Genomic DNA, 24,183 nt, shown 5'->3' on the forward strand with positions numbered 1-24,183 from the left:
ATAAAGAACATTTCTAGGCTTCTAGGACTTATATGAGGTACCACTCTGTTACATTATTATATAACTTCATACTTCCTGTATTAATTCAAAAAAACTTATTAACTACTCTTTGGCATGCACTGTGACAGAAGATACAGAAACAAAAATTTAAGATGGAACAGTCACAATCCTGAAGAACGTATTTCAGAGTTATACCTGGGACAGAGTATCTTCTTGTCTTTACAAAATAAGGAGTAAGATTATTACTGAGTTTTTGTGCCATATATGAATTCTATTACACTAATATTTCATCCTTACCCATATAGCCTTCTGTATACGAAACAGTAAAATCTGATAAAATGATCCAGTCTTTTTTATTTCCTATGTTACTCTTTGGCTTGTGATCTTGATTTATGACAACTTGAAGATTTAGTCATCCAGGTGCCAACAATTCTGGTGAAGAAATAAAAGACAGGTTGCTAGCTCATTAAACTCTTCTGGACTTTCCCCAATTTAAGTTATAAGTATTTAGTAACTACTAGCCTTATTGATAGTCCTTTTTTACTTCTGAATTCTTTTAGCAGTTCCAAAATACCTATTCGGCCTCCCCATTTGTTTATTTATAAAGCTAAGTTATAAATTGTGTGTGTTTATAGTCTGTCAAACCCTTTGGATGTAAACTGTAGTCCATCCTAGAAAATTCTGTAAATTAACTGTAATTTCATTGTAAGTATATTCACAAAATCTTTGTAGAATCAGTTAATATATATTTTAATTCATAGTAAACAACAAATAACTACTTTGCCAAAATACTTTTTCTCCTCATGGGTTTACTCTTCCCCTCCTTGATTTATGTTTTATTACCACAGATCTAATTGATTAAGGTGCCCTTGCTTGGTTATAAAATATGAGTGAGGTTTTTTTTCACATAACCCTAATTAGCATTGTTATTTCTTTGCTTCCAAAATAAAGGAGCAAAATTTGGATATATGACTGCATAAATTAATTCTCTTCCACTGGTCACAGTTCTGTAAATGGTACAGGGATCATATGAAATCTAGAAAGGTAAAACCATTTCTACACAGGCAGTCAAGCTAGAGTAATTGCTAAATTCAGAAGCTAATTGGCAGTTTCACAGGCTGCTCTCATCACCAAAGTGCACACTAAAGCTATACTATCATATGATTTACTGATTTTTGCTTAAAAAGAAAAAAATATTGTTCAAGGTCAGAAAGCTTCAGAGTAAGTAAGGACAAGGATCCTGACAGAATGTTAGGGTTGAAGGTAGCCAGATTCAGGCCTGGTCAAACATTCAGATACCTTAATACTGCATGAATGAATCTTCAGTATCTGAATAAAATCTTTAGATACAGCTCAGAAAGTGCTAGTGGCCGCTGAGAAAGTGCTGAGCTAGTGGCTCAGACTAGTGGCCGCTGGGGTGGCAGGGGGCGGACCTTTTGGGGTCTTGGAACTAGACAGAGGTAATAGTTGCACAACACTGCGAATGTACCAAAGGCCACTTAATTGTACACCTTAAAGTGGTTAATTTTGTTGTGAATTTCACCTCAACACACAAAAAAGCTTTTCTGAGGAACATAAAAGATACAGGGCTTTCTGGCTGAGACGGACTCCACTTGGTGAAGGCCTCAAAGGTACAATGCCTAATTACCAGCAGGGAGGGTCACTTCACACAGAGATGTGTGTACAGCTTACAGAATTCCCTCAAGTGGACCCAAGTTTCAATAATAGCCAATTAACCAGCACCACACTGAACTCATTTCAGTGAGAATGAGATAGCGGCAAAAATATTCATCAGAATCTTCTAGAAAGCCGCACCGCCGATCACCTAGAAATCCCTTAAGAGCAATAGAGAACGCCCGGATGGAAACAGTAGAAGCCATTTTTTTTTAAGGGTTTCGTTGCGGGTGGAGGGTATCCGTGAGGATTCAATAATCTCCAAACATTACATTTAAACTTCGGTGCTTAACTATGACAGACGCTCTGTCAGTAGGGCAGCATCTCATAGTGAGAAACCCTCTTTCTGTGGCGACGAAGCCGCTAAGGCTCTTTCTGTGGCAACGAAGCTTTAAACGAACGCTCACCGCCATACCCATCCGCGGGAAAGCTCCCTCCACCAGCCCATGAAGGCGGAGCTTCAGAGGGCACTCCCGCCACACAGCGCGGTCTGCGCCGCTGAGCTTCCTGGGAATTGTAGTTTTAGTTGCCCCATCCATCCCGTACGTTCTAGTCGGTATGGATTGAGCCGGAAAACTACAACTGCCAGAGTGCTCCGTAGTGGCGAGTAGCCGCGGCGGTGACGACTGTGGCGGAGAAGGCCTGGAGGGGCTCTGCGTTCTGGAGTGGCGCTGCTTGGGCCCGTGGCAGGTTGCAGGCTGCTGGTGCTGGGGCTGAAGAGAACGGCGAGTGGGTTCGGCGTTGCCCGTCGGGGTCTCCGCAACGATGAGTGCTGCCAGGGAGTCCCATCCGCACGGGGTGAAGCGTTCAGCCTCCCCAGACGACGATGTAAATAACAATGGCGGAGTGGATGAGGGTTGAGGCCTACTAAAGGCTGGGGTAGGCCGGGAAGGGTGGATTAAGCAAGAGGAAGCGTCTGAGGTGGCCCGAAGGGGGAGGGCCGAGGGGGAGGAACCAGAAGAATGACTGGGAAATGTCTCCCTTCCTTAATTGAGTGTCGGAAGGTTTAAGAGGTCTACACCCTAAGAGCCAGAGACCTGCGTAGGAAGGGGGTTCGAGAAAGGAAGTCCTAAGAGGGTCGAGTAGCTTATTTGGGGGCCGATGAAGCTTCTTTGTTGGGCCTTTCTAGTTAGGATAGGGATGGCAGGATCCTCCCTGTTTGAGCTTTAAAATGATCCTGTGACAATGTCAAGATGTGGTGCACGTTTGGACAGATTTTCCGGCCGTTATTACTTTTGCAATGTACTATAAAGAGTAAACGGAAAACAGTATTGAACCGAATATTGTACCAGGGGAGTAATTTCGTACTGACGCATGGTGGCGAGGTCTAAGATGTTAAGACCTAGAAGCCCATTTTGATTTCAGCCACCTTTCTCCCCCGCCCCCCAACCCAAAGCTTGTCAGCTTAAATAGCAAACCATTCCTTAAAGTAATCCATTAAATATTTACTGCTATGCCAGGTGTTGGGAATTCAAAAATGAAGGACGGTGCTTGTCCCTAAGTCTTTTTGTATATTTGTCCTGGCTCTTAGCGCAGTGTCATGGAGACTGCAGTAAACGGAAAACTAGGTCCTTCATACAATGAATAAACGCCTTGGGAACGTTGATTGAGAAATTTTGGGGCGCGGGGGGCATCGAAATGCCATTTTTAAGGATGATAAAAGGACGACATCTAGTTTTCTTTCACTTATTGTTTAAAGCACTATTAATTTCTGAACATGTAGAGTTCTTTATTTCTATAGTGCAGTTCAGTGCCTTTCATAATACCTTCCTTGGTGAACCATTAAAAAGCTCATTAAAGACTACTGTTGTATATAAGTTGTAGCAAATGAGACGATGTTAAGACCCACCCCACTTTGGATGGGTGGTGGTTGGTGTTAAGACTAGAATACCAAGGTCCTTAAATTAAATTTAGCTCTGCAGAAAGATTAGTAATCAGTAAAGATTTGGAGGTGAATAATTACATAATGAGAGATTTTTTCATGTGCCATGTTCTTACCTGCTTCTGGCTTTAGATCTTGTTAATATGGCAATCCAGTACTTGTCAGGCATTTGTCTAAAGGCATTTGAGTAACCTGGGTGCCATTTTAAAAGCTATTACAGTGTTTTCCTCGTGGTATTTAACTGTGGCACCTGTTTTGCTAGACTCAGAAACAATCTTTTAGCTTAACAGAAAACTCTTGATGTTAGGTAATTTAACAAAGTTAAAGGGATTAAGTAATTAACTCTAACAGCTTCTGTCTGATGGGATCAGTTTAAACTAGATGACCTTTAAGATCTTTTCCAATTTTATAAGCATTGTCAGTTGAAGGAGATGGTTATAGTTGCAATTCAGGATTAGGCCCTGCAACTTTAACAGACTCTAAAAATGATTATGTTGCTAATTTTATGTTAAAGTGCAATAGAGTAACTTGTCTTTTGATAGTGTTTTTTTTTAAGTCAGTTTCTTTCAGGTGAGTATTTTACTGGTAATTGGGAGTTATCTTTAAGTACTTCTTTTAAAAATATTTTAAATGCTGTATACAGAATTTAAAAATATACTTTTGAAATACATACCTAAATTGTAGAAAATCAATTATAATTAAAGTTGTAGTTGGTCATCAATTTCTAATGAGCATCCATTGCATGTAAAAGATAAAGTTTTTTTTTTTTTTTTTTTTTGCCTACTGACCTCACATATTAAATGAGGGTAACACATTTTGAGAGATATTAAAAGTAGGTATTAAACATGGAATCCAGCTCTAAGAAAATGCTGACAGTGTTAGAAGTAAATTCTAAGAGTTACTAGCATATGTATTCAGGAGGAGGTAAATTGACTGTAATTCTGTACTAAAAGGTTTTAAGAGTAAAGAATTTAAAAATGGCCTCATTGGTTTGAAGAAATGAAAGCTATGTAGGAAGTAGGAGGAGAGGGGAAGTTAATTGTAGTAACTCATGGAGACCCTCTAAGAATCTATCAGGCATCCATGAGCTTTTGAGAATGCAGCATTTGGGCAAGGTACTTGGTGTTGTATGCTAATGTCTTTGAAAGGAAGAACCAGGACTTGATTGGAAAAAACATTAGGATCAGATATTGTAAAGGATAGGATTACTTATGTAAAGACATTGAAGATACTTGCTCTTTTAATAGAAATGGTTCAGAAAAGTTTTGGCTTTTAGACAGTTTTGTTTTTACCTTGATTCCATAACTTTTATAACTGTAGTTCAAAAAGTACTTCCACGTATTCTGTCCCATTTGATCATGTACAATATGATGTGGAAAGAGCAAAAAACTTAAGGCAAGAGGATCGGAGTAAGCAACTTAAGTTTTTAAGTCCCTTTGCCTCAGTGTTCTTATTTATTAAATGGATTCTTGAGAGAATGGAAGTGAACAGTCATTTGTAAGTTGTAAAACACTATGCAGTTCTTGGGTTTTGTTATTAAGATAGTCTTTTAAAGAAGTTTCTTAATGTAGATAAGGAATGAAAACTAAGAAATTAAATGCTAGGTCCAGGCTCACAGAGAGCAAGTGATGTAGTGAGAATCAGAACTTAAGCTTCACTAGTACTTTGCCTTTTATTTCTTAACTATGTTCAGCCAGAAATAGTTAAGAATTAACTGGCTTATAAAAAGATATGAGTTGTCAGATGGAAAGTAGAGCTCTGCAAGTTAGGTAGCCAAAATCATGAAAGCATATAAGCTCCCAACCAAAAGGAATTTAAAGGACCATCAGTGAGTGTCTATTGTTGTACAAATACTTTAACTCTCATATCCTCAGAGAAATGGTCACCATCATTTCTTTTATATTCTGTAAATCTGCTACAGATAATTCCCAGAAGAATAAAGACAGCAAAAAACAATTTTATTGAAAATTTTAATATGAATGTAAACATAGCAAACCCAAATTTCTGTTACACAGTTTCCTGATTTTCGTGACATATTTACCCAAAATGATTAGCAGCCTCTGAATACAGCTAACTGCTTGTCAGTTGTGTGTAAAATTGGAACATATAATTTCAGATTTTAAATTTCTAATAGATTTTAGTTTTATTATTGTTTGCAGTTCTAGCATTTGCATCATCAGAATACAATACTTGAAGAATTTAAACCTTTGTGCTCATGATTTTGTGTTGAAAATGGGGGTTGTCATCTTTGCTCCATATTTTTAAACAATTTCATTTTTAGATTATAAACTCAATTACAAAGTTGAATCCAATGAATGTTTTAATTTCCACATTTCTTCCAGTCACCTTTGTATACATATCTGCCTTCAGCACTGTCCAGTTTCAAATGCTATCAAGTAAATTTTGGTTATAAATACCATAAGAGATGAAACAGGCATACATATTTTTAGAAAAACAGGATAGTTCAGGCTCTTATTGCACAGTATTGCAAGATGAAGTCCTCCCTGCTGAATGACTCTTTAGATAAGAGTGCCATATTTTTTTGTCTTTTTTTTTTTTTTTCTTTCTTTTTTTTCCTTTGTCTCTTGTTGATTCCTGGGTTGGAGAAAAGTCATCTAGTGTTTCATCATCCAAAAATTCATAGTCTAAGAGTTTTGCATATACAGTTAATTTTGCCATTGTTAGTTTAGGGTACACCACCTACCATTTTGCATTCATTTTATTCATCTAATAATTGTGAAATGACTGCTGTCAGTTTTCACTTTTTACCCAGTTGCCATTAGGAGTAGAAGTGAAAAATTTTGGGCTCTCAACTCTGTCCGTGACAGCTAGAAGCACACAACAGAGGAGTGATATCTTGAAAGATGATGCAGTACTTTGGACAACATGAGAAAACTCTTCTACCATTTTTCTGTTTTCTTGTTTTGGTCATTTTTAGCATAGTTGGCAATAACTAATGAATCATAATGAAATATTTCCTACCTTTGTTTCAAAATGTAGGGAAAAATATGATCACTAGGATTCCGTAATTCTTAGATTTGTAAAAGGGCTCAACTGACCATTTGATAATTATAGGGTAGAATGAGTTTTACTGTTTTTTAAAATAAGTTTTCTGTTCTTCAGAAGACCTTTAGGAAAGAATTGATAAGTCTTAACATATCAATCCTCACAGATAACTAAAACTGCACAAAATAGAAACTGAAAACCTAAAATTGGGTCCATTAGATTCTGATGTTACACTGTTCTTAGAATATCACTAAAGCCCAACTAACTCCAACTAACAACTGTGGCAGCCTCTGGGTTCAAAATCCTAGGTACTCTAGGGCCCTGCAAGGCTTCAAGGTAGTAGGTCTCAAAGTGTGGTTCCCATGTCAACATCAACAGCATCATCTTCACTTAGGAATTTGTTAGAAATGAAATCCTTGAGCCCCACCCCACACTTACTAGATCTAAAATTCCTGGGTTATAGCGTAGTAGTTTGGGTTTTAATACACCCTCCAGGTGATTCTGATAAATGCAGACTTTTGAGAATTCAGAGCTCTGGCTGCAAAAGAACTAAAGGATTCTGCCTTGAGGTAACAGAAAAGGAGTATATTTAAGTTTGAATATGATGTATGTGCTTAACTTCCTAAACAAAAACAGTGAGCCCTGTTTATAGTTAAAAATGACAGGGAGGGGAAAAAAAAAACTCATTGGGAGTTATGGGTAGACTTTAAATATTTAAGTATTTATTGTGCAAAAAAATTAATTGGCAAATTTCTTTTGCAGCTTGGATCTAGCAATTGGGAAGCAGCAGACTTAGGTAATGAGGAAAGAAAACAAAAGTTCTTGAGACTTATGGGCGCAGGAAAGGTAAGCATCAAACAGTATATATTTTTTAAAGTCTTTTCTGTGAAAGTAATACCCTTATTTTGTCTGTTGAATGACCCAGACAGTATATTTGGATCTCATTTTCTTGGTCTGCATTATTACTTTTGGCTTTGGGAAACACAGCTGACCTAACCAAACACTTAAAATGTATACTATTTCTGAACCACTTACAGGATTCTCAGTGCCACGGGGCAGTAAGGCTTAGAGATTGAACAGAGAAAAACTTTGGTTTGAGGAGATTGCAGTGGAACAAAGTTTATGATTGGCTATCTGTTAGCCTAATGATTTAATAGAAGGTATTTCTGGGGACACCAAATGGTAGTCCTTTCATATTTTATAGCTCTCGCCAGCCTTTGACGTAGTAACCAAGCTTTTATCAAAAATTTAATTTTTAAAAAAATTTTTATTAATGTTTATTCATTTATTTTGAGAGAGAGAGTGCAAGCAGGGTAGGAGTAGAGAGGAGAGAGAGAATCTCAAACAGACTCTGCATTGTCAGCTCAGAACCTGTTGTGGAGCCTGATGTGGAGCTCGATCTCATGAACTAAGATCATGACCTGAACTGAAATCAGGAGTCAAGACGCGCAACTGAGTGAACCATCAGGTGCCCCCAAAACTTAATTTTTAGAATTTTCAGTATATTTTGAAATCCCTTTCAGTTTCATTATCACAGTAGGAAATATAAGCCATGGGTGCCAGGAAAACATTAGTGGAGAAAATACCTCTTGTTCCTAGCAATAATTTTTACATGCAAATACAGGTATCTCTAGGTATTTATTTTGTATAAGCAAGTAAATTTATTTTCCTAACATTGTCCCAAAAATCTTTGTGCAAACCAAATGTGGATAAAATAAGAAAACTTTTCTCTTTTAAGCTCGTCAACAGGGCGCCTGGGTGGCTCAGTCGGTTAAGTTCGTCAAAACTAAATTCTGCACTTTGTCTTTATTCATACAGGGACTCATTCATATATTTTACCAACAATTTTTTTTAATCCCCTCATTGTTGATGGACGCTTGGGGTTTTCCACTCTTTGGCTCTTATGAATGGTACTGCTGTGGACCTTTGTCTACAGGTCTGTGTGTGGACACACATTTTTATCTTACTCGTTAACCAACAATTATTGGCTGTCTACTCTGTGCCAGGTACTGTATACTAGGTCTTGGATCACATAGATCATTAACATGTGTTTAGAGCCTTCATGTACAGGAAACCAGATAATGTAGAATTATAATTGCTGTGAAAGAACTATGCGCATAGTGCTGTGAATGAGCAGACAAGGGTAGCTAACTGCCTCAATGGTACAAGAAAGCATTCCAGAAATAGAATTGGTAAAACGAAGAGGAGTTAGCCAGACTAGAACAATGGGGTTCAGGGTAGGGAGACATCATGCAACACAGTAAGGCCTAAATAAGGATTCATTTGTATAATATCTCATTAATTCAGATTTCCCAACAATTTTGTAATTTATTGGGGTGCCTGGGTGGCTCAGTTGGTAAAGCATCCAACTCTTGATTTTGGCTTAGGTCGTGATCTCACGGTTCATGAGCTCAAACTCCCCATTGGGCTCTGTGCTGATGGTGCAGAACCTTCTTCAGATGCTGTCTCCCTCTCTCTGCCCCTCCCCCACTCACATGTATGCTCCCTCCTTCTCAAAAATAAACATTAAAAATTTTTTTTAATTTGTAATGTATCCTAGAAAGTACTGTGAAGTTACTCTTGATTCACGCAAATAAAATATTTGCTAAGAGTATGTAAAGTAATAATTTAGGGGGCATACTCAACCTAGTAGAATGAAAACTCTTCAAGTATTTAGGAAGAATCCCCTAACATAAAGTGTATGAAATTTAGCTACCAGTAGTCAAATATATCTCATTAAAATTGGGGGTTGGGGGGGGGAGAACAAATCAAACAATTAAGAAGAAGAAATTTGGCTACTAGTAATTCATTTCTTTAGCATATGTTAAATTCTTTCCTAGAAAGGTCAAGATTGTAGCTTTGATCTTTTATATAGACTGTTTAGATTTATTCTGTTTTGTGGCCACCGAGTATATTTATATTCCTAAGCCTAGCCAGCTACCATGAGTATTTTACTGGTCAGAGGGAGAACCAACTGAAAGTATAAATAGACCAGTGCACTACTGTCCTCATCCTCAAATAACTTGATGCATTATATATTTTCAAGTCTTGTTAATGGGGTGTCTTCTGCAATCTAAAGAAGCAGTATATTGAGTCATTGATCTATATGAACTATAAAGAGTGGGTTGTAACTGGTAATTGAGAGTAATTATGTAGCCTGATAATTAGTAATGTTGAATCAGGATTTATTTTTATGTTTTATAGAATTAGATTATTTTAAATTCTGTTCTTTTTGACAGTTTAAGATAGGGTATTTATTGTAGTCAAATAATAGCTGGATATTTGATTGTGATATAGTGATTATTTTTATTTTGTATACTCTTTGTTTATTATAAGTCTGTCAGTTACTTCATTTTTATCAAGCTAAATAATTTCATTTGTTTTCTCCCTATGAGATGTGCCTGAGGATCAGAAAGAGGAGGTGGGAGAGTTAAAGCAACCCATTAATTGGCCTTTTAGGAAAGAAAATGTTTATATCGACTCAATTTTTTAGTTTTCTATCCTATTTGAAATTCCAGCATGATCTCAACATACTCTCTACTTCTTTCTCTGCTCTGTGTATTTGTTTTAATGACACAAGCTTCTAACATACTATATATTTGCTTATTGATTTCATTTCCCTTCCTTATCTCTACCTTTGCTAGAATGTAAGTTCTATAAAGCTATGGATCTCAATTTGGTTCTTTTTCTTTGCTGTATCCCAGAAGCCTGGAACAGTGTTGGGCACATAGTAGACACTCATAAATTATTTTAAATTAGTGGTCTCAAATTGTAGTATATTTTCTACTTTCTTACAGAAAGAACATACTGGACGTCTTGTTATAGGAGATCACAAATCAACATCTCACTTCCGAACAGGTAAGAAAGTAAAATATAATTTAAGAGGTAATGCTAGATTTGGAATATGAAATATTTGTATGTATTTCAGGATATTCTGACTTGTATAATTGTATTCGTGGTTAAAATATTAGAATTGGAAATGTATATGTAAACGTGTATATCATGTAACAATTAGCATATACTTTAGTTTTTAAATATTTGAGAGTATATATCAATGATATTCTAACTAAGAAACTTTTTTCTGTCTTCATTTTTACTGATTTATAACATTTTAATTATAGTGAGGTTTTATGACTCATAATGCTAATTACGGTATGTATTGAATTTATGTATTTTATTTTATAAATTATTTAACGTATGGTGTTCTAGTTGGTATATTAAACTGGTTTTGAACTTATTCACTAAGTTTTATTTTGAAATCCTTAAAGAATATAAACTTGTTGCAAAGCCTGAAGAAATTAACTTTTAATTTTAGATAAAAAACCTTTCAAGTAAAAGCTGAAAATGAAGAGTTTGGATTTGAATTCAAGCTGCTGTCAAATGAAATTTTCTCCTACTTAAAATTGACCCTAATCTTGGACATTATTAATAACAGGGTATAATGATCTGGATCATATTTAACAAATCTTCTAGTTAAATTATTTAAATTCACCTTATACTGACCTAGAATATGTAGCACATTTTTGAAAATTAATAGGTGTTTCATTTTTCTCATGTTAAACAATTATTTTAAATTGATTTGCATTGGTAGAAAAGGCAAAAAGAATCCCTGAGCTTTGCAGAATGGAAAACTATTTAACTGCTGCATTTATTCTTTAAAACTGTAGAATTTATGAATAAAAATAATGCAGACACTACCATTTATGATTAAAATGAAATTTCTCATTTACAAATTAAAATGGCATACTCACAAAGCTTTGATGGCATTAGTAATGCTCTAGTTCTTGAGTAGTAAGTTCATAGGTAGTTTAGTATACTGCTTCATAATTTACATAAGCCACAGTATATATAAAAATAATGCATCAAATGGTACGTAATAACAACAGAATTTTAAAGGAGTTTATGTTGCTTCAGTAAACTGATATGTAAGAAAGTAGAGCCATTACAGTGTCATTTTACTTATCCATTCTCTGAACAGAGTTGCCTGCCTTTTCATTGTTTCTGTTCAAAGACAGAAGCTTTTGTTTGTTGGTGGTTTTTTGAATGTGGGAGAAAACTCTAACTTTCAAGAGAATGGTTATTTATTAGACTATAAATAAACTATAAAACATCTAAGGCCCAAAGTTCTTAGTAATTAGTATTTACAGTATCTGAACTTCAGTTTTGAGACTGTGGGTCTGGGTTTAAGTTCTCACGTAAAAAAATATAAGTTCTTCATCTTTTATAAACACTTGTAGTTTAGAGGGTTGTTACTAAAGAAGTAATCATAAATACATCTTTCAATTATTTTATGCCTGTTAGGTAACTACCTATGGTATAGAGAAACCTATCCACAAAATTCATTATAAAATTAGTCACAGAGAAATCAGCCCTGAATATAATAGCATCTGTAATATGGGTTTTTTGTGTAATCAAATGTTTTTATTAATTTGACTGAAACATAACCAAAGTACACTGGACATGCAGGGGAAGAAGACAAGAAAATTAATGAAGAACTGGAGTCTCAATATCAGCAAAGTATGGACAGTAAATTATCAGGAAGATATCGACGACATTGTGGACTTGGCTTCAGTGAGGTAGTAATTAACATTTTCTTTAAATGGGAAGATAATTTCTAAATTGATATCTTTATATCTGTTAGGTTACTCTAGCAATTAAGAATCCTATGTAGAGGGGTGCCTGGGTGGCTCAGTCGGTTGAGCGTCCGACTTCAGCTCAGGTCATGATCTCACAGTTTGTGGGTTCGAGCCCCGCGTCAGGCTCTGTGCTGACTGCTCGGAGCCTGGAGCCTGCCTCTGATTCTGTGTCTCCCTCTCTCTTTGCCCCTCCCCTGCTCACGCTCTGTCTCTCTCTGTCTCTCAAAAATAAATAAGTGTAAAAAATTTTTTGGGAAAAAAAAAAGAATCCTATGTAGAAAGCTTTCTTTATACAGTTACTTAATTTTCTGTATGCCCAAACAGGTCTTTGTAGATAATGGGAAGAGATACTTTTGTGAGTTTTACAAATGTTTTCTGATAGAAGCTTACTGTAAATTCTACTTAGATACATCGGGGCATATCTTTAATAAGCATGAACAACATACAGGTTAGGGGAAGTATTTCCTGTAAATACTAGTTTAGGAGATTCTTTCTCTTTTTTTTTTTTTTTCTTTTTTTTTTTTTTCTTTTTTTTTTTTTCAATGTTTATTCATTTTTGAGAGAGAGACACACAGTGTGAGCAAGGGAGGGGCAGAGACAGAGGGAGAGACAGAATATGAAGCAGGCTCCAGGCTCTGAGCTTTCAGCACAGAGCCCAATGCAGGGCTTAAACCCACAAGCCGTGAGATCATAACCTGAGCCAAAGTTGGACATTTAACCAACTGAGCCACCCACGCGCCCCTCTTTCTCTATTTTCCATGATCCTTATTCATAATATAACTACCGGTTAACTACTCCAAAGTAATGTCATACATAAAACATTGATAACTTTTCCACATTTCCATGAGTCAGTGGTTAACTTGCCTTATTTACTTCAAAAAATATATATTGTTTCAGGAAGATATAATATAGTAGCTTTCAAACTAGAGGGAGGGGAGCAGGTGAGTGGTCTTCAGAGCTGTTTCTTTTTTTTTTTTTTTTTTTTTTTTTTTTTTTTTTTTTTTTTTTTTTTTGAGAGAGAGCAGGAATCCTTGCCCAAGCAGGTTCCGTGCCCAATGGAGAGCCCAATGCGGGGTTGGATCTCCCGACTCTGAGATGATGACCTGAGCCAAAATCAACAGTTGGACGTTTAACTGACTGAGCCACTCAGGCCCTCCATTCAAAGCGGTTTCTTAGAACAAAATCCTAGTTAAGTCCTAATATGTAAAACATGACAATGCTGGAGTCCTCAGGTCTTCGCTTGGCAGCTCTTGATCATAATAGCAGTCTTAAAACTTGATTTTAATGGCTAGGGAGTGAGCTGTTTTAAGACTGTGACAAAAATTAGGGTCTTTCCCAGTTTTTTGTCCTGGGTAATCGTATTTAAGAAGAGCCTTTTGGTTGATGTTTATAGGTAGAAGATCATGATGGAGAAGGTGATGTGGCTGGAGATGATGATGATGATGATGATTCACCTGATCCTGAAAGTCCAGATGACTCTGAAAGTGATTCAGAGTCAGAGAAAGAAGAATCTGCTGAAGAACTCCAAGCTACTGAGCACCCTGATGAAGTGGAGGATCCCAAAAACAAAAAAGATGCAAAAAGCAACTATAAAATGATGTTTGTTAAATCCAGTGGTTCATAACTCCCAAACACTTAGTCTTTGTATTAAAAGTAAGCCTTATTGTTATAATGCACAGTGGAGGACTGCTTATAGAGCACAGACCTTTGTATTATAATTTTTAAAAAGGCCCTTTTAAATAATTACAAAGAGTGTTTGCTTTCAAATGCCATGGATTACACTTTTATGGGCATGACTATTAACCATTTTTGTAAAGAGTAAGAGTTGTATAAAATAAGAAATAAATACGATACTCAATTTCTTTTCATATTAGCATCATCACACCTCTAATCTCACCTTTTTACCCCTTCAGATAGTTACGGGGGAGACACTTTTGTGGTAGCTGTTTCATCTTTTTTGTTCCTTCATATTTTTCTCTTATAAGAAGTTTATCTGATACTGTAATGTGTTCATGAAAAATATTCAGTTATTATACTTTGTTGTAGTAGAACTATTCATCATGGATATTTCTGCTGCCAATAACAGTCTAAATTGTTTGCAAAAGATTAGGTACTTAGTTTACTCTTCCTGATTCAGCTCTACTCTTTTGGACCAAAGCAACATGAGAGCAAATACTTTCACACTGGTTAAGATGGAGTTGCAACTATCATACATTTTGGAATGCTATGATCCCAAGCAGTCTTTATATAATTTGAATTACATTGTATGTTAGATTTTTGATAAATTTGGCCAATTTTTACAGAAGAAATTATTTCTCTGATTATTTGGTCCTGTTTAGGAATATGTAAAACTGGATTTTTTTTTATGGTAATATGTGACCAAAGTTAATTTTCTTCCTAAGCCCTCAATAAAGAAAAGCAGTTTCCCATATTTGGTTTGTGATACCTTCATCCTCATTATCTAAAAATGAGGAATAGGCTTATTGAAGAAGCTGAAACAAATTCTCTTCATTTTATCCCAATACTATTACCTCGATTATCAAATTACTGGAAAGTAGTATTGCTTTCTGATTTTATTGCTGCTTCTGTGGGAGTAAGAGTAGAATCCTCTGACTGGTGTTATGTGGTTGATCTGTATAGCAGACTGACAAACTGCATTATGGGCTAGTCAATGATCTTTGAATAATTGGGTCCAAAATGTTTCTAAGTAACATGTTCAAAGGCTTGAGTAAAATCTGTTTGGTGAATTTTTATATATCTAGATATTTAAGTATGTGTTGGATGTGCTGGATTTAAAAAAAATTCCTTTGTCACTTTGAAATTTAAAATATTAGGAGTGTAAGCAACTAGAACAGGTGATAAGTGGTTTATATAATCTGTTCATACATCAGATCCCCAACATTTGGCTTTTGCTTTTACTTAGTTCTTGTATTGTTTTATAATAGGTGCTACCCTGCAGAGTAAAATATCAAGTCAGTGGGGAGTGGAGAGGATATATGACATTTAATAGATACTTGGTTTGAATACATTTTGCTTTATTCAAATTTCAATTGGCCACAGATTTTTTAAGTTTGAGTGCAAGAGCAAGAGTGAGCGTGTGAATGGGGGAGGGGCAGAAAGAGAGAGAATCCCAAGCAGGTTCCACACTATGAGCACAAAGCCTGATGCAGGACTCGAACTCAGGACCTGAGCCAAATCAAGAGTCGAATGCTTAACCAACTAAACCACCCAGGCGTCCCTGCCACAGATTTTCAAATATCTAGTTTCTAGGGTTGCTTATTACAACTAAAGTAGTAAATGAAGGCTGACTTATGTTTAAGAATGGAAAAGGGAGAAATCAGGATTATGTTTTAAAAAGTATTTTCATCAACTTACTGTTTAAATATACTGGGTTAAGTCGTGAATCTTAATATGTAAACAGAAGAACCTTCTTCTAAACTACACTGGAAGACCTTGTCCAAGTAGGGAAGTTCTTATTCCAATTCATATATTATTGCACATTTACATAATTCAGGGTTGGAATAAATTTAGGACACCATATGGCCTAGTGTCCCTGCAGCACGTTAAACATCGTGGCTATCTTTTAAGCATGAACATCAGGGTTGTGTTTTTTTCTCCCCTGAATTTAATAAATTCGGGGGGGGGGGGGGACATTAAAGGAAGACAGATGCCATGCCATCTTGATATTCCTACTAAAGTATCAGGTGGGAAAATAACATTTTTGTGCAATGAAAGACTATTCAAAAGTTTAATGACAAATTGCCCTGTCATAACTTCTTACCTGAAATACACTTCTGAGTGTTTACCTATTATGCCAATGACTTAGTCTTTTTATTGAAATGTTTTTCAGGAACACAGTTTCCAATTTTGTGTGTATTAATAGGTAAAAAGTCCTCAAATCCGTAATTTTTTAAACCTGGAAGAAAGGAAGTTACAGAAGAAAGTTTGAAGTGATTGTTTTTCTGATGAAACAATAGTTTGAGAACAGAAAGGTCACGTTCTTTGAGTAAATCTTGAAATATTTTCAACTACCTGGTTAAACTTGAATGACCACTTCTTACAGAGCTTTGGTTCCATTACTTTGTCTCCACAACAACCATATCCTGGATGTTTCCAATATTTATAAACAACTTTACCTCTGAAGTCACTAATTTAGAAATTACCTCTGATCATGATAGTTCTGTTCCTTTACACTTGGTCAAATTAGGTCATTGTCATTCATAAGCTCTGTCTAGATTTTTAATTGGTCTATCAATTCAATATCATTGTTAAGAGTATCCTAAATGATCTCCAGTCATACCTTCCTGGAAAATCCTATCCCTAGATATATCCAGCCCTCTATGGATTATTTCTGGAGAAGACCAACTGTACAAACCAGTATTACTAAAGCGTTAGTGGCATCAACGCTGCATGTTATCAATACTGTTTAGTCAACTCTTCTCCCATTTAATGATTGTTTCAAACCTTTATTCATAAACTTGTGACCCTCTCTTTTCTCCTTCATTCTTAACATGTCCTTCCTTGCCTTCTAGCTTACATAAGAAATAGATTTTATCAGGCAAAAATTCCTAGAAGTTTCGCCTTCTAAGTTCACAACCATGGAAAAGGTCCACTCCTTTAGGTCACAGCCTAGCTCTACCACCATCGTGAATACGCTGAGTGACCTTGGGCATAACTAGACCTCTCTGGATCTCCTTTCCCTGTTAAATGAGGATAGCAATAGCAACTACCTTCCATGTTACTGTGAGAATCTGATAAAACACATTAAATGCTTTTTCACACTGGGAGGTATTCAGTGCTCAATAAATGCTAGCTATAGTTAATTCTTTGCATCTTCTTGTGAACCTAATGCTTTTAATTTTCCTTGAGTCTTCAATCTCTGAATCTACTGTCCCGTTTTTGTCAATATCTGTACCCCCCCCCACAGTATTACATATCTTAAAAATAATTGTTCCTAGATGATACATAGGCTTTTGTGATCCTATCTCATGCCTTCCACATCCAATTTTAATAACTTGCTTCTTTTACTGTCTTCCTGCCATTCTCTCCCTCCTCAATTCATTTCAGTGTGGTTTCTACCCAACCTTGGCACGATTTATTTGAAAACTACTTTCATCAAATCAATAATTCTCATTTTCCTAAAACGTATTTTTCAGTTAATTCCTTTCTTGACCTGTTAGCAGTACTTGGCATTGTTAACTAGCAGTCTTCAGATGAATATCCACTTCTGGGGTACATGAAGGGGTTCAACAGAATCACTTTTTATACATCCACATGTTCCTGTTCCTAAATTGACCTCCCTGAAATCTGCCTCTCCTTTCACGGTAGACTTTCCAGTAGAGGAAAGAAAGGACGTACCTCTCCACCATTCCAAACCTCACAGTGTTTAATCTTCCTAGTGGGTAGTCTTTCAAGGCTCCAAACAAAGGGACAATTTGGAATATTGTTGATACTGAAGTCTGAATGGAAGGTAGTTTCCAGTTCTATGCCTTCAATAAAATTAGTAGAGAGTTAAAGTGAATTGTCAGCTGATTTACTAGAAATGCATTTTGATGAAAGATCACATGATGTTTGACCTAGATTCCAAGAGTTCAGAGGATTGAGTTTCTAAAAGTTTCTAAAACCTATTACTGATTCTTCATATGAGCGGGGTTTCTCAGTGCTTTCATCTATAAAAATAGAAAATAGAAATTTTCTCCTTTAGGAATTCCCAATTATGTGCATGTTGCATCTCCTATCTCCACGTCATTTTTCTTTATTTTTAATCCCTGTTTTGTATTCTCCCTTATTGTGAGTGGAGCACTGTATATTCTATCATTCCAATTTTATATTCATCTTTGTGAATTGTAATTTTTTCCTGAGTTCTGTCAGTTCACATTTCATTCTTTGTTGTTTCATCATATCCTCTTTTATTTCTGATGTCTGCTCTTATTTTATAGAGATAAGGTTATCATGAAATCTTTGATCATAATTCTCAACTACTTTGAGGCAATTTTTTTTTTTTTTTGGTGCTCTTCATCTATTGTCTATTTTTATTGATCTTTTCCTCTCTATTGTAATATCCTCATACAACGCCTGTGTTAGTTTCTTTTTATTGTTTTATCAACTGCAAATATTTACTGACCACCTACTATGTGTCAGGCATTGTTCTAGCCACTGGGAGTACAGTGGTGAACAAAATCAGTCCCCACTTTAATGAGGCTTACATTCTGGTGGAGGGGTGACACAATAAACATCAGATGGGATAAATATTTTAAAAAAACAGGATAGGGGCGCCTGGGTGGCGCAGTCGGTTAAGCGTCCGACTTCAGCCAGGTCACGATCTCGCGGTCCGCGAGTTCGAGCCCCGCGTCGGGCTCTGGGCTGATGGCTCGGAGCCTGGAGCCTGTTTCCGATTCTGTGTCTCCCTCTCTCTCTGCCCCTCCCCCGTTCATGCTCTGTCTCTCTCTGTCCCAAAAATAAAAAAAAATAAAAAAAAAATAAAAAATTAAAAAAAAAATTTAAAAAAAAAAAAAAAAAACAGGATAAAGGGATGCAGTGAAGGTAATTGAATAAGCTAGGGGCCACAAAGAGTTGTGGGATGAGTTCAAAGACAGCAGTAAGGAATAAGATCATCAGGCCATGGTATGAACTTTGGATTTTATCTGAGAAGATATTGGAGAGAGTTTTTGATTAGAGTGACATGATCTAATGTAGCTTAGGCAGCTGTGTTTGAAAGAAATACTATAGTCAAATGTTAAAACTGAGAACACATTATGAAATCACTGCAGTATTCTAGGTGTGCACAGGAACTTAGACTAGGGTGGTAATGGTGGAAGTAATGAGAAATCAATTCTGGGTATATTTCAAAAGTAGAGCCATCAGTATTTGTCAGAAGACTGGATATAGCATGTGAGAGGGGTCAAGAATGATTTCCTGGAAGAATGGAATTTGTTTACCTACATGAGGAAAACTGATGACTCATTTTTAAATTAAGTTCTTCCCAGGTATTTGTAGGATTTTCATATGGACAAGGGGACAAGCTAGCAGATTTTTTTTTTTCATGATCCAGAGTTATATGTGTGTGAACCGTTCTAGCCCTGCCAGTGAAGATCATATACTACAGGAGGGAGTTCTTCTCTTTCCTGCCACTCTAACAGACTGCTCCTGCAAATAGCCTTGCCTTGGAGAAGACACTAGCTAGGTTTCTAGGATCCTTCAGAAGCAAGCATTCTCCTGTATTCCCATTCGATATTCACTACTTTTTCAACTCTTTCACCCATTTGAGAATTACAAGTTTCAGTGTCTCCTAGGTTTGTTGAAGCTGGAGTTTGCAGTTCCATTTTTCATTCTCCTTATTGCTTTTGGGTGATTTCCAAAAGAAGAGAGAAATGACCCCAAACTGGAAGTCATTAACTTATCACACTCAAATTATTGCTTCAACCCCTCTCCCCCTATTTTGATTTCAGGACTTGAGCTCCCTACCCCACTCTCAGAAATTACTTCTGGCACAGGATAAATCAGAGGAACACCTGTATGCTGCCCACAAGGTATGCCTCAACAGATACCCAACAATGCCTTCCCTGTTCTTTCCATCTCCCCAAACTGTTGCTCACTGCCCTCAAAGCTGCTTCAAGGAGCCTAACTTGCTCTGCTGAGAATAGTATCTCTTATGCCATTACCAGTACCAAGATGTTGTCTCCTAAGGCTGAATTCAAATGGAGACACTCTGCCTGCTTCACATTATGTGAAGCCATTTCCAAAAGAATTGTTATATTAGAAATAAAAGATCAGTCCTGAAAACTGAGGCTTAGTAGTAAACATGAAACTTAGCTTCAAGCTTCCAAACAGGAAGCCTTTCCTTTCAACGCCAAAGGAAAACACACAACTCATTATAACCCATGGTCTCTAGTTAAACTGGTTATGTGCTTTTATAAACCAGACTACTAGTATTTAAGTTCCAAATGGAACTTTATTTTATATTATATTTTATTTATTTTCTATCCTTTAAAAGATATTATTTTACAGAGAGAGAGCATCAGCAGGGGAAAGGGGCAGATGGAGAGAGAGAATCCCAAGCAGGCTCGACACCCAGTTCATTACTCAAAGCAGGGCCCGATTCCATGACCCTGGGATCATGACCTCAGCTGAAATCAAGAGTCAGTTGCCCAACCAACCAAGCCACCCAGGTGCCTCAAGTTCTAAGTGGAACTTCACCATGTGGGTCTTTGTTGTCTGGAGTATTATCCTTACACCAGTTGTTTTCAACCAGGAGGGATTTACCTCCCACAGAATATTTGGCAATGTGTAAAGATATTTTTGTTTATTGCTACTGGGAGGTGATACTAGTATTTAGTGGGTAGAGACTAGGGATGCTGCTACACATCTTAAAATGTACAGGACAGACCTCCACAACAAAGAATTATCTGGCCCAAATGTCAGTGTTGAGATGGAGAAACACTACCCTTAAACCCAGGTAAGACGGGCTTCTGTCTTGGGGCCATGTCTTAGAGGGCCCTGCATATCACAAATACATATTTATCAGAGAGCATGTAGGTGCCTTTATCACACAGAATCTGCCACTGAGGGCTGGCATAGTGCAGCCTAAAACCTTAAATGTTTAACCTTGTGACTAGAAAATCCTCCACATACTTTGCCTTTTGTCCTTAAAACAAAAGATGACTATGTCCAAATTCCATGATGGTTTGTGGGTTTTGCCACTGCTAATGTCAGATGCTGTCCTGTACTTCAGAGTACAGGAGATTTGAGTGGCAAAAGCATTTCAGTAAGAGAAAGACTTATTGATTTGTCAAATCCTTCTCTTTCATAATGAGGTATTGTTTCCTAGCAGGGAAATAAGAGTAAAAAGAGCTAGCATTCATACAATTGTATAAGTCCCTTAATGAGAAAATAGAATATGGAAAAATCAACTTTTAAAGAGATAAAAGAATCTCCCCAAACTAACAAAAGATATCCATTCACAGATTTGAGATCTCTAAATTCCAAAGTGGATAAGACAAACTCACATCTAGACATGTTCTAGTAAAAGTGCTGTGAGCCAAAAAGACAAAAAGAAAAGCACAGAGAAGAAAAGACACATTATCTTTAAGATTCCAAAAATAAGCTAGTTGACTTCTCAACATAAATAAAAGCAGCTGGAATGCAATGTAATGATACCTTCAAAACGCTGGCAAAAAAAAAAAAATCCGCCAACTTAGAATCTTATCCCCAGTGAAAATACCCTTCAAGGGTAAAGGTAAAGAAATTTGTGTTGGCCAGCCCACACAGGGATTCTGATCATTGAGAGAAAGGAAGCACACTCAGTGATTTCCATATTCAACCCTGCTTTCTCCCTGAGGTCATTTTCCAACCACAGTAAAGGAAATGAGCGTAAACAGAAGTAGCAGAGTCACAGGGTGGAAGAAACAGAGACCAGCATTCAAGGCTGTCAAAGAGATTGGGATTTGGAAGGATGAGTATTGGAGATGGGGGAGCTGTAGAGCCCCAAATCTATACAAAGCCATTTCCCTAGGTCCTTGGCTGACTCCTGCAGTGCACACGAACAGGGAGAGACTAAGGGAGTCTATCAAAGAACAACTGCTTGAAGATTAAAAGCTAAAGAGCTGGTCAGGCTCTCAGCCACAATTATTGAAATGGAATGCACCTCGAGGGAAAAATGGTACCAAATGCCTACCTCATGCTTCCTACCTTTCCTCTGGATCTTGGTTCCATACAGAAATCTAACAGCTCTCCAGTGCTTCAAATATGTTTTGTTTTGTTTTGTTTGTACTTTAGCCTCTTTTTCTATTTGTTTGCAGAGGGAAAGTTGATTCACATCTACTTTGTCCACCATTGCTAGAAGCAGAATTCTTTCTTTCTATAAAACATTTGGAAAGAAAAATTTAAAGGCCAAATAAATGAGGATTGAATATATCATGTTCATGGATTAGGATACTCAACATTATAAAGATGATACAATTCTCCCTAAAGTAATTTACGTGTAATTCATTTGCAATAGGAAAAAAAAATCCATTTGTGGGTGGGGGGTGAAACTTGGCAAGTTGATTCCAAAATTTATAAGGAAATTCAAAAGACCAAAAATAGGACAGACATTTGTGAAGAATAAACAAGACACCTTGCTTCTCTGAGTATCAACACTTACTATGCAGCTCCAGTAATTAAAATAGTGTGATATAATGATACACAAATAGAAAGTGGAATAAAAAAAAGAGCCCAGCAATAGATTCACACACAAACACTAAATTTATGAAAAAGGTGGCACAGTACAGCAGTAAGAAATAATAGATTCTTTAATAATTTGAATATCTACATAGAAAAATGAAACCTGATGTCCACTTCATATCTTAAAAAAAAATTCCAGTGGATTGTAGATCTGTAAAAGGTAAAACAATAAAGCTCTTAGAAAATACTATAGAAAAAATAATTATAGGAGAACATTTTTATGACTTAGTATAGGAAGAATTTAAACAAGATGCAAAAAAAAAAAAAAACTACAAAGGAAAAAAACCATAAACTTGATTTTCTTAAAATTAGTCAGGTCTATTCATTAAAAGACACTGAAATGGCAAGCCACAGAGTGGGAGAAGATATTTGCAATGCATATAATCAATAAGAAGTACCTGTCTCGCACTCCATTGTACATCACCATTTTACTCTAGCTATTACTGCTGTTGGATCTCATCTAGCCTCACCTCTCACCTTGCAGCTTCTTGACTGCCCTAAGACAGGGTTCATATGGGAAACGTGGGATCTGGAGATGTGAGGGACACCCTGTCGGGGAACCCTTGGTCAGTGGGGGCCCTGTACTAGAAGATAAATGGTTTTCTCTTTCATATCTCAGATAATTTTGAGGTGCATTTTATATGGCTCTTCAGAAGGCCCCAGTAAGATTGAGCCCAAGTTTCCCACAAAAGTGACCAGGTTGAAAAGACTTCTATTGGTCTCCTCTCTTTCCTTCCCATGTCTGCTCCATAGAATCATTTCCCAAATAAACTATCTTCCTGCAAGCTTTTGCCTCAGGCTCTGCTTTCTAGGGGTAACCCAAGCTAAAACAGGCTTATATTCAGAAAAATCAACAAATCAACAGTAAAAAGATATACAATTCCATAGAATAATGACAAGAGTCCAGATAGGTCCTTCACCAAAAGAGGAAATCCAAATGGTCAATGAACATTTGAAAAGATACTCAATACTATTAATCAGAGAGATACTAATAAGCCTACTTCATACACATCAAAATGGCTAAAATTAAAAAGAAAGTTCTATTGCATATATTATCTATGGTTGCATAAGTTACTCCCAAACTTACCACTTTAAAACAATAAACATTTAGAGGCACCTAGGTGGCTCAGTGGGTTGAGCATCTGACTTTTCATTTTGGCTCATGATCCCAGGGTTATAGGATCAAGCCCCACATTGGGGCTTGCTTAAGATCCTCTCTCTTCCCCTCTGCCCCTCTCCCCTGCTCACGCTCTCTAAAATTAATAATAATAATAATAATAATAATAATAATAAACATTTATCACACAGTTTCCATGAGTCAGGAGGAATCTAGTTAGCTGGGTGCCTCTGGCCACGGGTCTCCCACAAGGCTATAATTAAGATGTCAGCTAGGGCCACAATCATCTCCAGGTTTGCCTGGGAGAGAGGACCCACTTCCCAGGCTGCTGCAGTCTTCAGGTCTTTACTGGCTGTTGGTCAGACATCAGTTCCTTGCCCTGCAGGCCTCTCCATAGGTTAGCTCTCAACATGGCTTCCCTCACAGTAAGCTAGTGAGAAAGCAAGGGAGGATGTCCAAGAAGGAAGCTAGTCTTCTTGTAACCTCATCTTGGAAGTAACGTCTGTTGTATTCTGTTTTATCTTCTTCATTAGAAGGGAATTGCCAGCTCCAGGCCACACTTAGTGGGAGAGGCTTATGCAGGGTGCAAATACTAGAAGACAGAGATCATTGGGGGCCATCTCAGAGGCTGCCACCACAGTGAGGAT

The 24,183-nt window shown here is 36.8% G+C and overlaps 1 protein-coding gene across 1 annotated transcript; it reads left to right on the forward strand.

Annotated features, from left to right (window-relative positions):
• Positions 1–2,260: 2,260 nt before the first annotated feature.
• Positions 2,261–15,248, forward strand: CD1H11orf58 (chromosome D1 C11orf58 homolog). The gene is made up of 5 exons (XM_030330817.2): positions 2,261–2,502; positions 7,325–7,408; positions 10,360–10,420; positions 12,029–12,138; positions 13,592–15,248. Exons 1-5 carry the CDS (start codon positions 2,440–2,442, stop codon positions 13,820–13,822), a joined length of 549 nt encoding a protein of 182 aa, XP_030186677.1. The 5' UTR covers positions 2,261–2,439; the 3' UTR covers positions 13,823–15,248.
• Positions 15,249–24,183: the final 8,935 nt, after the last annotated feature.

Source organism: Lynx canadensis, chromosome D1 (assembly GCF_007474595.2).
Source record: "Lynx canadensis isolate LIC74 chromosome D1, mLynCan4.pri.v2, whole genome shotgun sequence".
NCBI classification, from domain to species: domain Eukaryota; kingdom Metazoa; phylum Chordata; class Mammalia; order Carnivora; family Felidae; genus Lynx; species Lynx canadensis.

What these genes read in the sequence shown, in the direction of transcription:
- CD1H11orf58 (XM_030330817.2), top strand. Translation starts at nt 2,440, where the DNA reads ATGAGTGCTGCCAGGGAGTCCCATCCGCACGGGGTGAAGCGTTCAGCC. An exon ending in GACTTATGGGCGCAGGAAAG is followed by an intron (nt 7,409 to 10,359) that starts GTAAGCATCAAA and finishes ACTTTCTTACAG; the next exon opens with AAAGAACATACTGGACGTCT. An exon ending in AACATCTCACTTCCGAACAG is followed by an intron (nt 10,421 to 12,028) that starts GTAAGAAAGTAA and finishes CTGGACATGCAG; the next exon opens with GGGAAGAAGACAAGAAAATT.